Raw genomic sequence first — 13,743 nt, 5'->3', positions numbered from 1 at the left:
AGTTGTTCCGAGTGGCATCTCTGCCATTCACATTGTTTACACAGGCTTTCCTGTTGGTTCTGCTAGGATTGGTGCAGCAACATTTGTAGTGTATACATCACTTTGATTTGCTGTTTCTTTGGCACAGTAATTATCTCTGGGGACTGGAGGAGGTGGAGGTCCTGAGGTTTGTTTCCTGAGGTTTGTTTGTTTTGGTGATGGGTTATTGATAAGCCAGAGCCTCATACAATGAGCCTGTGAGGGATGTGTGTGAGCTGAGTGAGGCACTGATATCTCTCAATGTTTGTGCTTCTAGGTGGTTTAAAGGCTGGACGAAGTACAGTGGACTCAAAGGTAAGCACAGAGCTCCATCCTGTCAGCTTCTCTGGATGTGTGTGTGTGCCTGCATGTGTGTGTGTATGTATGTATGTATGCATGTGCAGATATGTGTACATGATACATGCTTGTGTTTGGAGAGACAGCATCAACTGCCTTCTGCCTCCACCTCTAAAAGCTAGGATTACAGGTGCACACAGCAGGGCTGGCTTTGCTTGCTTGTTCATTTTCTTCCTTCTAACAGTATTGTGAAGGTGTGACTGGGTGACAATAAACTGCCTGTGCCTACAGAGGCAGTTAGATACATTTGACCTGTCAATCAAGATGGTGAATGTGGGGCTGGAGAGATGGCTCAGTGGTTAAGAGCACTGACTGCTCTTTCGAAGGTCCTGAGTTCAAATCCCAGCAACCACATGGTGGCTCACAACCATCCGTAACGAGATCTGGCGCCCTCTTCTGGAGTGTCTGAAGACAGCTACAGTGTACTTACATATAATAATAAATAAATCTTAAAACAAACAAACAAACAAAAGATGGTGGATGTATTCATCACCTCAAAGATTTCTCCTGCCCCTTTGTCATCCTGTGTCCAGTAGATGGCAGCTTTAGGGAGCCTTATAGAAACAAAACCATGCAGATGTATTTTTGCATTGCCTTCGTTCAGCTTAACCACCAGCGTGTCTCTCCTGTGTGCTTGAAGCTGCTTTCTTCCGTGGCTTGGTATTAATCGTTTTGCAAATGGCAGCATCCTTGGTCTTGCGAAAGCTTTAGGTAGAGATGTGCTCACAGGAAGACCAGGGAAGGAGTTATAGAGTAGCCAAGAAGGAAGGAAACTGAGGAAGAAAGTGGGAAAGGGGAGCTGCCTTCTCTGAGACAGAATCTCAGATCTATCTGGAAAGACAGTGAGTGGCCTTGTCAGAGAGCTCGTGAAGGTCAGCAGTGCTTAAAGAAGAGACTTGGTGGTTTTTTGTTTTGTTTTGATTTTTTAAAAATATTTATTTATTTTATGTATGTGAGTACACTGTCTGTCTTCAGACACACCAGAAGAGGGCGTCAGATCTCATTACAGATGATTATGAGCCACCATGTGGTTGCTGGGATTTGAACTCAGGACCTCTGGAGGAGCAGTCAGTGCTCTTAACCGCTGAGCCATCTCTCCAGCCCCTTGTTTTGATTTTTTAGTTAGCTTTAACTACTTTTATGTGTATGGCTGCCCTAGTTAGGATTACTATTGCTATAAAGAAACACCATGACCAAAAGCAAACTGGGGAGGAAAGGGTTCATTTGGCTCACATTTCTGCATCCTCGTCGTCCATCACTGAAGGAAGTTAGGACAGGAGCGCATGCAGAGCTGGAGCCTGGAGGCAGGAGCTGATGCAGAGGCCGTGGAGGGGAGGGAGCTCCTGACTGGTTTGCTTCCATTGCTTGTTCAGCCTGCTGTCTCACAGAACCCAGGATCACCAGCCCAGCGAAGGCCCCACCCACAAGGGCTGGACCCTCTCCCATCAATCACTAATTAAGAAAATACTCTACAGACCAGATTTTGGAGGGGCTTTTCTCAATTCAGTTTCCCTCCTTTCAGGTGACTCTAGCTTGTACCAAGTTGATGTAAACTAGTCAGCACAGTGAGCGTCTCCCTGCATCTATGTTTACACATCATTTGTGTGTCTGTGCCCATGTTAGCCAGGAGCGAGCCTGTTGGCTCCTCTGGAGCTGTCCTTAGAGAGAGTTTAGAAATCACCCTGTGGGTACTGGGAAGCAAATCCGGGTTCTCTGCAAGGACATCGAGTGTTCTAACCACTGAGTCATCTCCCCAGATAACTAGCTTTAATTTTTGTTTGTTTCTTGTTTTTTGTGTTTTCAACACAGGGTTTTTCTCTGTGTAGCCCTGACCATCCTGGAACTTGCCTGATAGACTAGGCTGGTCTCAAACTCATTGGTTTCCCCCTCTGCCTCCCAAGTGCTGGGATTAAAGGCTTAGCTTTACTTTTTTAAGTGTTTGCATTGTAGGTGTGTATGTGTATCATATGGATTCAGTACTCACAGAGGCCAGAGAGGGATTAGATTCTCTGGGATTGGAATTACAGACACCTGCAAGCTGCTGTGTCTGGAAATTGAGCCCATAATCTCTGTAAAAATAGCCAGTGCTCAGTTGGGCGTGGTGGCGCATGCCTTTAATCCCAGCACTCAGGAGGCAGAGGCAGCCAGATTTCTGAGTTCGAGGCCAGCCTGGTCTACAAAGCGAGTTCCAGGACAGCCAGGGCTACACAGAGAAACCCTGTCTCAAAAAAACCAAAAAAAAAAAAAAAAAAAAAAAAAAAAAGCCAATGCTCAGGACGGGAGAGATGGATGGCTCAGTGGTTAAGAGCACTGACTGCTCTTCAAGAGGTCCTGAGTTCAATTCCCAGCAACCACATGGTGGCTCACAACCATCTGTAGTAGAACCCAGTGCCCTCTTCTGGTGTGTCTCAAGACTACAATGTAGTCACATATATAAAAAAAATAAATACAAAAAATAGCCAGTGCTCTTAATCATTGAGCTCTTAATCATTGAACGTTCTCTTCATCCCACCCTTACCCCACTCCCATTAGTTTTGATTTTGCTAAGCATGTTTTTTGCCACCGTTGTGTCTTTTCAGGCTATCACAGAACGATTCTTCTCAATTCACAAGAATGATGGGGTGGTCTCATTTCAGGTAAGGTTCACTCCATCCTGCCATGTGTAAGCTCCAGTCTCTACTGGCACCCTCATTATAGGGACAATAACTACCTGTGTGTGGTCCCTGGGCTGCAGGACCACTCCCCCTCCCACCACTAGGCTGCTAGCTCCATCTGCTAAGTTCTGAGGCTCTGACCCTGGGAAACCTTGTGAAAGTGCAGTGAAGTAACAGGCCCAGACTCCAACCCTACTCAGGTTGGACTTAGGTCGCTGGGGGCCTCTGTGCTCCATTCGCAGTCTGTGTGTCTCCCACCTCAGGCTGACAGTTCTACGCCTGGAAGGGCCCGTGCTAAGAGTTGAGAGAGCTGTAGTTTTAGAGGCCTTGGGTGCCCTGCCCAGTCAGCCCAGCTCTGAACTACATGTGGAAGTCTCCCGGCCGTGGCACATGGTGCTTTCCCATGCAGCTTGTGCGTGTGTTCACTTGGAAGAGCCACTGAGCTGGAACATGCCTACAGTGACACACACTGGTCCTGTGTGTACAGGACTTTTGATCACTGTGACAATTAGTGGGTGATGGAGTCCACTTCTGAGAACGTAAAGTTGTCTGTTGACTTGAAAATGAGCTGCTGTCTCACCTTTGGCTGTCTCTGCTGACCTCAGCAGAGCCCTCGTGGATATGGTGGAAGTGGAGTTACAGAGCCCAGGCAGTGGGCACAGGTGATACCACATGGCTCCAACACTGTCTGCGCTTCAACACTGGCAGAAAGTACTAGAGGCTCACAGGATGAGGACACCCTGTACTGGGGGTTCCAAGCCTGGCTAACCTTCTGTCTCCTGAGACCCCTAGCTGTAAGGACCTCTTTCCTCCTTCTTCCAGTTCTTCTTTAACATCAGCACCGATGACCAGGAAGGCCTCTACAGCCTTTACTTCCACAAGTGCGCAGGCAGCAGCGTGAAGCCTGGTGAACAGGCCTCATTCAGCCTAAATGTGAGTACCTCATGGGACATCGATAGGGAGACTGTCAGGGTGAGACAGCTGCTTCTCTAGGCACTAGACTAGCGTGGGATCTGCGAGAGGCTTTCTGTTTTATTTTGCTTTGGTTCTGGTGCTAGCGACACAGCAGGGCTTTGTGCATCCTGAGGGTATGTGAACCGCTACTGTGAGGACATGGGGCTGGTCAGGATGCTCCCGAAGAGGACTGGGTGGGATGTGTCCTTCAGCCCAGACAGTAGCGACCTGCTGTTATAGGCTGGCGCACATGCTCTCCAGAAGTGAGACAGCTGAGTGTGTATGCCTGACTAGAGACGGCCTGTTTCTAAGGGGGATGCACCTTATGTTGGTTTCAGATTGCTATCACAGAGAAGAACCCTAACAGCTACCTCTCTGCCGGGGAAATCCCTCTCCCCAAGTTATATGTTTCCATGGCCTTGTTCTTCTTTCTGTCTGGGACCATTTGGATTCACATCCTTCGTAAGAGAAGGTAAGTGCTTGAGTGTGTGGAGAGCTGCAAGATTTCATCCTCCTGGATTTTGCCCCTGGGGGAGGTGGCACTGAGCAGCCCTGCTGTCTTCTAGGGTGTCTTCCCTGAGACCCAGAGGCTAGGCAGGAGCCTCTCTAATGAGAGGCTCACTCTTAGTGTTTTGTTTAGGAAGCAGGTCCAGATGTTAAATACACAAACAGCCCAAACACACAGTGTCGCCCTTACAGAGAGGTTGAAGCCCAGGATGCGGAGAGTGTGGGGTTGGTACCTTTTAGGAGATGCCCATCTTTTTTTTTTTTTAAGATTTATTTACTCATTTATTTATTTTTTAAGATTTATTTATTTATTATATGTAAGTACACTGTAGCTGTTTTCAGACAGCTCCAGAAGAGGGCGCCAGATCTTGTTACAGATGGCTGTGAGCCACCATGTGGTTGCAGGGACTTGAACTCACGACTTTCAGAAGAGCAATCAGTGCTCTTAACCGCGGAGCCATCTCTCCAGCCCCTATTTATTTTATGTATATGAATATATTGTAGCTGTCTTTAGACACACCAGAGAGGGCATCAGATCTCATTACAAATGGTTGTGAGCCACCATGTGGTTGCTGGGAATTGAATGCAGAACCTCTGGAAGAGCAGACAGTGCTCTTAACCACTGAGCCATCTCTCCAGCTCCAGGAGACACCCATCTTGAGAGGAGTTAGTGATGACATCAGTCGCTGTCCAAGTGGAAGCGTAAAGCTTCCAGCTCTGAAGTATCGGCTGAGAGCCTCCCTGGACTCTCTCTGTTGACCGCCAGGAGCTTGACTCTGGGAAAAACCCATTTGGAATCCATCTGCCTTTCACCAGGACCCTTGTCCCAAAACCCTGAGGCTCTGGCTTTCTCTTCTCTGTTGCTGAGGGACGTGGCTATGTAGGTATGAATTCTGTCTCCTTGCCCAGAAATCTTAGAACAAAATAGTGTAAGACATTTTTACATTAAAAGGCCTCTAGACTTAGGATGTACAAAACCGTGTTACCCAAGACTCACATGATAATCAAGTGCCCCAGACACCTCTCCCTGGAGCTGAAACCCTTGGTGTCTTGATTGCATTTTAATGGACACTCAAGAGTCTTGGATATGGGTCCTTTTAAAAGGATGTTCCATGCTGTCAGGATCATTTAGTGGGTAAAAGCCCTTGCTGCCTAGCCTGATGACCTGAGTTCAGTGCCCTGCTTCTGCATGATAGAGGAGAAAACTGACCTGACTCCGGCAAGTTGTCCTCTGGCCTGCACTGGGCACCATGCACGACTCTGTCCCAGGCACAGCTTGCCTGTGACCTGTTGCCCCTCTTCACCGTGCCTGTTCCTCAGCTGCAGCCCTGGAGCAATAGTAATTGCCCTTCTTCCTGCCGAGCCTCTCACGTGTTTAGCTCTGCTCTGTCTTTGTACCAGGATGCTGTGCAGTGAGTACTTGTGGACCTGCTCGCTTGCCCACACTCCCAGGTGTTTCCTTTTCTTTTACTCAGCAGTGGCAGTGTCACTGTCTCAGTTACCTTGTCTAAGATGGTGGTTAAAAGGGGCTGATCTATTTTGTGCCAGTCATGTTTTTAACTGTGAGTGGATGTGTACATATCCAAAAAGATGCAACTTAAGGCATCCCATGTAACAGCCAGTGAATGCTGGTAGACTGGAAGTATGTATTTTACATGCAGGAGGTGTTTAAGACACTTGTTAGGGCTGAGAAGAATTAGACATCTTTGTCACATAAATGTACTGAGGCCCAGAGAGTGGAAGTGAGAGGTAGACACTTACCTGACTGAGCTGGGGCTGGAGGCCAGGGCTTCCTGCTGGTGCTTGTCTCTCCTCTCAGGTTTATATGCTGTGCACCCCAGAGTGGGAGCAAGCAGTGCTGGCTGTAGGGTGAGAGGCAGTGCTTGCAGGTTGGCTGCTTTTCAGGGGAGGTGGAGCTATGCCACTTCAGAGATGAAGGTCATCAGGGCCAAATCAGAGTCAAGGCCGGGTCGCCATGACTTCCGAGCCTTTCATTTTCCCAGCATGGGTGTTTAATTGAGGACCGAAAGTCAAACTGGCCAGGATGTGAGTGGCCTTTTCCAGTGGGCAGTGTTGTATTCTGGGTAAAGCCACTGCCATTCAATAGTAGACTGCTCTGGCAATGGCTTCCCTTTTGACCTTCAGTGAGGAGTCACCAGAACAGGAAAGTACCCAGGAGATAAGCAAGAAGCCCAGTGTGCATCAGGCTGTGTGTGGTCTCATCATCTCTCTATGCGTGCTCCTTTCCCAACTGACCATCCCCCACTACTTCCTGTCCCTCACCCACTTCTCAACCACAGAAAGTCACCCCAATATGCTGAATATATAGTTTGGGACATTATATATTCTCGTAAGTAATGTCTACGGTTCACTGGGTTTTTGTTTTGTGTATGTTTTAAATGTATAGAAAGTGTTGTCTGCAGATATAACTGTTTAAAATCAGTGACACTGCCAGGTAGTGGTGCACACATTTAATCCCAGCACTTGAGAGGCAGAAGCAGGTAGATCTCTGTGAGTTTGAGGCCAGTTTGATTTACTTAGTGAGGACAGCCAGGGCTGCACAGGGAAACCCTATCTGGAAAAAATATAAATTAGTGACACTTTTCCCATCAGCTGTTCTGCTGTCTGCATCCAGATGGCTGATTTTAGCCACACCTCCATGTTCCATGGGCTGCATCCTCTTGGGTTCCTCTGCTGTCCTGAGAGACAGGAGTACATGCAGGTTGCCAGCTGCAGTCTATATGCTACTCCACAGTACTGGAATAGCCTTGTCTCCTACTTCTGAGCTCTCCTAGGGGCCTGTCCTTTGAAAGTTTCCTTGAATGTTGTCAGATTGCCCACCTTGTAGCTGCACCACTTTCTACTTTGTCTGGGAGCTGAGCTCTGTCACCATCCTCTCACTATAAGTGGCCTCTTGATGTAAGCCAGTCTGGTGTGTATAAACTGTTGGGGTCGTCTGTCTTCTCAGTGTCCCCACTGGAGACGTTCATTGCAGGCCTCTATTGCCTGCGTATTGGATTTTCTCATTGTCTAGCTGTTCTACATGAGCAAAAGTCTTCTGTGTTCTAGATCAGTTCCTTGTCTGGCTACACATGCAAGTCTTGTCTCCAGTCATTATGGTCACTAGGCTTGTCAGCAGTGCGTGTTGTTGAATGAAAGTTTTGACTGTGATAGAGCCCCACCATCTAATTTCATCTTTGGGCCATGCTTCTTGGTCCTAGGGACCCTTTGTGATTCCAGGCCACAAGGCATGTTTCATTCACAGCCGAGCTCATCTGGAATCGCTCTAAAGAAGCAGACAGTGAATCCGGCTTTACTTCCTCTTCTTCTTCCTCCTTCTCCCCCTCCTCCTCTTTTCCTTTCTTTCTTTTTTTGGAGGGAGGAGTTGGTTTCTCAAGACAGGGTTTCTCTGTGCAACCCTGGCTTCCTGGAACTCCCTCTGTAGACCAAGCTGGCCTCAGACTCAGAGATCCACTGCCTGTAACCTCGAGCTTTCCACCCACACTCAAGTTCACACAATAATGACACTGAGATTTAGGATTTCAGTGCCTAGGCCGATAGCTTTGGCTTGTTCCCCAACTAGCTCATAACTTAACTACCCATCTATTATATTCTAAATCCTGCCTTGTGCTTGGTTACCTCTCCTTAGTTTCATGCTACAGTCCCCTTCAGTGTTCCAGGGTGTATATCTCCCTAACCCCCAACACACCCCCACACCTAACTATCCCAGAATTCCTCCCTCTGTACCGGACCTTCCACCTCACTATTTCCTGCCTAAGCTAATAGGCCAACAGCATTTTATTGACAGGTGATCCTTCCATACACTGCACAAGAGATTCTCTCTACCTGCTTCTGCCTCCCAAGCACTGGGATCAAAGGTGTGCACCACCACGGTGCGGCTGCTTTACTTCTTCTAGGTGTCGGTTCCAGAGGATTTTTTTTTTAAGGTTTATCTATTTATTATATGTAAGCACACTGTAGCTGTCTTCAGACACTCCAGAAGAGGGAGTCAGATCTTGTTACAGATGGTTGTGAGCCACCATGTGGTTGCTGGGATTTGGATTCAGGACCTTCGGAAGAGCAGTCAGTGCTCTTAACCGCTGAGCCATCTCTCTAGCCCCCCCAGATGGTTTTTTACCACTGTAGTCACTAAGTAGTCTGTCCTTTCCCACCAAGCTGGACTGGCTTCTTTTTCCTCTTCCATCAAGCTTGTGTACGTGTGTGGGTCTTTCTTCTGCACTGTCATATCTGCCGCACTGCTTCACTCCCCTTGGAGATTAATATCCTGCTCCTGTTTCTTGTACTTATTACTGTGCTATTCCAGCGTCTTCATGTGTGATGGTGTGCACACGTCCTGTGCTCTGTGTACTTTAAGAGTCTTATTTGAGTTCCTTCCTGCAGGCGTCGGGGTGGACATAGAAGGAAGGATGTAATACCTGGAGCTCAAGGGTGGCCTAGAGCCCGGGAGAGCCACCAGGCTGCTCAGGGGGGAGGAAGGGCATGATGTCAGTACTTCTCCTCACCTGTCACCGCAGCCAACTCCCAGGCCATCATCTGTGTTGGGCTCAGACATTCTCAGATACAGCTCATTTTCTGTCTTCCCTGGGATTTCATGTTGTCTTCAAGACGGCCCTTCTTATTCCTGTGTGGCTGATTCAGTGTGGTTTCCAGGGAGGATGCTGGTGCGCTGTGCAGATGTCCATCTTAGCATGCCTCAGCAGACGTTACACCTGCCTGCAGTGCATAACTCTGGTACTGCATTAAACTGTGTGCTGTAAATGTCGCAGGACTTAGCTTAGTTCCTTTTCTATTGCTGTGATAAGACACCGTGACCAAGGCAACTGATACAAGAGAGAGCTTACTTGAGGCTTCCAGTTTCAGAGTCCTTGACCATCATGGTGGGGTTGTGGCAGCACATAGGCATGCACTGAAGTAGCTGAAGGCTCACATCTTGATCTATAAGTGTGGGGCAAAGAGCCAACTGGGAGTCCTCTAGCTAGGTCACACACACCTCCTAATCCCTCCTAAAAGAATGACTTCATGTTTGTGGTTTGTTCAGATCGTACTTGTTGCTTGCTTAGAAATTTATCTGATGGAGCCAGGTGTGGTAGTGCACACCTTTGATCCCACCCAGGACTTGGGAGGCAGAGGCATGTAGACCTCTGTGCATTTGAGGCCAGCATCATCTCCATAGTGAGTCCTGGACAGCCAGGGCTATGTAGAGAGAGCCTGTCTCAAAAAAAGAAAGAAAGAAAGAAAGAAAGAAAGAAAGAAAGAAAGAAAGAAAGAAAGAAAGAAAGAAAGAAGAGAAAAGAGAGAAAAGAAGTACCTGATACTGTGGCTGCCTTTGGGGAAGTGGAAGTCTTTTAATTCTTTCTTCTCTCTTTTTACAGGAATGATGTATTTAAAATTCACTGGTTGATGGCGGCCCTTCCTTTCACGAAGTCTCTCTCGTTGGTGTTCCATGCAGTATGTATTAGCATTTGGGGTCACTGGTGAAATGATGGATGTACATACTTGAGTGGGGAAAGAAGTTGGAGGCAGGGTCAGGTGGTAGACAAAGGACAAGAGTGTGCTTTCCATAAAGTCCCTCTGCAGAGAGCTGGCCATGATGGGCCTGTGAGCTCAGCCTGCATCCTACCTATAGGCCACAGTCTTTCCAGAATTCTGGCTTTTAATATTTTATTGTTTTGGAGACAGTCTCACACCGTAGCCAAGGCTAACCTTGAACTTGTGAGGTCCTGCTGGCTCAGCCTCCTGAATGCTGGGATCATAGGTGTCTCTAAGCATATTAAACACTTCTCCCCCAACACCCCTTGTTTCTGTCATCTAGAGATGAGAGCGCCCCCTGGTGGGTCATTCCTGGACTTCCCCTGTTTTACTAAGCATCCTTGTGTCTCAGTGAAGTTCAGTGTTAGTAAATCAGGTCTTACTCAAGGCCAGGAGCACAAGAACTGAGCTTTGAGTGCTGAGAGCCGGTGCACATCAAAGTGAGCCTGCCTCTGGAGTCAAACTGAGGCTTCCCGGATTTAGGGGTCAGGGTTCTTTGGGGTGTGCATAAAGCAAGTGCTAGGTTCTCCTTCTGTACTTGAAAATGGGTCATAGAAGAAAGCAAAAATCCACCCAGTTATGGAAACAGGACATAGAAGTTACTTTGGATTTAAGTTAAAAGATTCTCAGGAGGGCCCTGAGCCACTTTAAAACCTAGACGGCTTTTAGAAAATAAGTCTGTGCTATGGCCAGCTTTTCTCGTCCTGCTAGCAACCAGCCTCTGAAGTTAAAATGTGCTGCAGCTCTAAGTATCCAAGCTTAGATTGCTGACGCCAGGTCACTGTGTAGATCTTCTGACTGACCAGCTGGCTATTGTCTTACTGGGAGCAGCAGGAATTCAAGACAACGTACCTGGCCGAGAATGAGGGTGTTTGCCAGTGTGAATTGAGAAGGTGTTAGGTCACTGATATTTCTGTCAACTTTTCTAAGTGTTAGCACACTCATGTGCTGGCTGGTATCTCGGCAAGGGAGGGATTAGACAGTGGGGTGGGCGGGCACAACCCGTTCCTCATCCCAAGGATGAGTCATTTACTGCTTTACCCTGCACTGAGGTGCATGGCACAGCCTCTCTGAAACACAGCTGTTTGATTTCAGATCGACTACCACTACATCTCCTCGCAGGGCTTTCCGATTGAAGGCTGGGCCGTTGTATACTACATAACTCACCTGTAAGTATGCAGGTCCACAAGACAGTGGTGCTAATGCCTGCACCGTGAAGTGGCTTACAAAGACACTAATGGCTAGAGATGGAGTATGGATCAGTTGAGGGGGTTTGCCAGGCTTTCCCGAGTCCCTGGGCTCCACCCCCAGCACTGCATAAATCAGGAATGGTGGTACACACCCATGATCCTAGCACTCGGGACGGGGAGGGAGAAGCAAGAGGACTAAAAGTTCAGGATCATCTTTGGCTGCATTTTGAGTAAAAGTTTGAGCTAGCTTGGGTTACTCAAAATACATACATACATACATACATACACACACACATACACACACACACACACACACACAGATACATACTTGGGGGTGGGGGCTGGAGAGATGGTACAGTTGCTGAGAGCACTGGCTGCAATTCCAGAGGTCCTGAGTTCATTTCCCAGCACCTACATGGTGGCTCAAAATCATCTATAATGTGATCCTATGCCCTCTTCTGGTGTGCAGGCATACACGCAGACAGAGCAAAAGAAGAAGAGATGGGGGCCATAGAGTCATTGAATGAGCTGACAGGGTGACCGATAAGAATGGAGTCTCCCGAGCCTGCTGGTACCTGGGAACTGTTCTGTCTTCCAGGCTAAAGGGCGCACTCCTGTTCATCACCATCGCTCTCATCGGCACTGGCTGGGCCTTCATCAAGCACATCCTGTCTGATAAAGACAAGAAGATCTTCATGATTGTCATCCCGCTCCAGGTACAGGATCTGTGCCTACCTTGTCAGTCCTCCCTGGCTCTGGGCAGGGCTCAGCTCCAGGCCTCTCTGCAGGGAGTCAGCTCACTTGGGAACCTGAGCTGATATCATTGTGGGCTGCCGATGGGGGCTTGTTTTCTGACTGCTGACAGACCTAGGCTTCAGGTGTGTGTTGGAAGCCCTGGTGGCCTCTTGTCTTCAGACAGACCAGGATGCCCAGATTGTGGTTAGAAAGCTGCAGAGAACTGAAGGAAGAATGCCCCTGCTTTCTGCATCAGATGCCTCTGACATCAGTGAGGTTAATGAGTAGGTCCAGGTGGGTGCCCTGTAGTATTTTAGAACTGAGTGTCACCAGTGAGTTTTTTTCTGCAAGATACAGGACAAGAGTGGCCCCATAGGGCTAACATTGATTACATCACCTGTGTTTGGAGGCCATGCTCTGAGGCCTGACTGACTAGCTCATAGGTCTTCAGAGAGGACCCATGGCTTATCTTACACCAACAGTCTGCAAGGTAGCAGAGCCTGGAGCTGAGGGAGGGCACCACAGCTATAGGTACAGCTTCCCAGCTGTCTGGCCACAGCTCTGCCTTTCTTTGATGAGGTCAGCTCCTGTTCAGACTGCAGCATGGGTATGGCTGGCAGGAGAGGAAGGGAGAGTGGAACTTCTAGGTCACGTCATCTCCGGGGATTGATTGGCGCCTTGGCAGCATTCAGCAAGTGGGTGGACTCGCACCAGACCAGTGACGTAGACCAGTTGGTGTGGGTTTTCAACGAGGAATAATCGCTCAGAATGATTTGGAAGAGCCATATAACGGAGATGGACTTGGTTGGATGTTTAAGAAAAGGAGTGTGGCAGAGGAATCGCCACAAATACCTGTGACACTGCTGTCAGAGGAAACACAAAGGCTGCGGTCTTCTGGTGACCAAACCACCTCGGCCACTGCTAGGCAGATGGAGTTCCATAACCTGCAGTGGAGGCCTCAGAGCGTGGCCTCCAAACACAGGGCATCCGTGACAGAACCTGAGCTCTCTTTCCAGCTGTGGGAATTGCTGGTAGTGTCCCTTCTGACAGATTTGGGCTTTCGGTCTGTTGGCTCCTCCCCAGCCTAAGCTGCGGTATGATGGAGACCTCTGTCCTGCTCAGTCCTTAGAATGGTGAACACACAACGTCACACCAAATGTTCCCCTGAGGAAATATGGATGTTTGAAACTAAAGATAATGGGACTGCTCTGGGAAGGGCTTGACCAAAGTCTAAGCAACTTCCTTTTGCACTGGGGAGTACAGGAAAGTTTCTCTTCCTCCTCTTCTTCCTCCTCCTCTCCCTCCTCCTTTCCTTTGTTTTTCTCATGGTGCTTGGCATGAAAACCAGGGCCTTGAACAGGCAAGGCAGGCACTCTGCTGAGCTCCCACCCAAAGCAGGAGAGAGTAACATGGTATTGAAGAGCACTGTGGGGAGTGGCTCAGCACTGCTTCTGGAACAGTCTATCTTCCATGCAGACTGCAAATCGAGGTCCAGTTGGAATTGGGGTTTTCATTTCTAGACTAGGCTAGCAAGCCCAGCCATCATCCTGTCTCCATCCCAACTCCGAGCTGAGCTAGGGTTATAATTGTGCTCAGGACACCTGGCTTGTTAGGTGGATGCTGGGATCTGACCTGAGCCTCATGATTGCTTAGCAAGCACACTTAACTGCGTCTCTCCAGCCCTAACATGACTCATCTTTATTTCTGCATCATAGCTCATGGTATTCACTAAAAGGAAATACCATAAATCATAAACCTGCCTGATGCGCAGTGGGGTC

The 13,743-nt window shown here is 48.4% G+C and overlaps 1 protein-coding gene across 1 annotated transcript in view; it reads left to right on the top strand.

Moving 5' to 3' along the window:
* Positions 1–13,743, top strand: part of Gpr107 (G protein-coupled receptor 107) — a 66,504-nt gene that overhangs the window by 22,600 nt on the left and 30,161 nt on the right. Inside the window, exons 6-12 of the mRNA XM_021149672.3 lie at positions 296–333; positions 2,955–3,011; positions 3,852–3,962; positions 4,322–4,455; positions 9,884–9,959; positions 11,136–11,209; positions 11,829–11,946. Coding sequence (XP_021005331.1) covers positions 296–333; positions 2,955–3,011; positions 3,852–3,962; positions 4,322–4,455; positions 9,884–9,959; positions 11,136–11,209; positions 11,829–11,946 — 608 coding nt within the window. The remainder of the gene's footprint in view (positions 1–295; positions 334–2,954; positions 3,012–3,851; positions 3,963–4,321; positions 4,456–9,883; positions 9,960–11,135; positions 11,210–11,828; positions 11,947–13,743) is intronic.

The sequence above is a fragment of the Mus caroli genome, unplaced genomic scaffold (genome assembly GCF_978045245.1).
Source record: "Mus caroli unplaced genomic scaffold, Mus_caroli_1 scaffold_2, whole genome shotgun sequence".
In the NCBI taxonomy this organism is placed as follows: domain Eukaryota; kingdom Metazoa; phylum Chordata; class Mammalia; order Rodentia; family Muridae; genus Mus; species Mus caroli.
The sequence above is the reverse complement of the archived record's forward strand: the minus strand, read 5'-3'. Positions and strand labels throughout refer to the sequence as shown.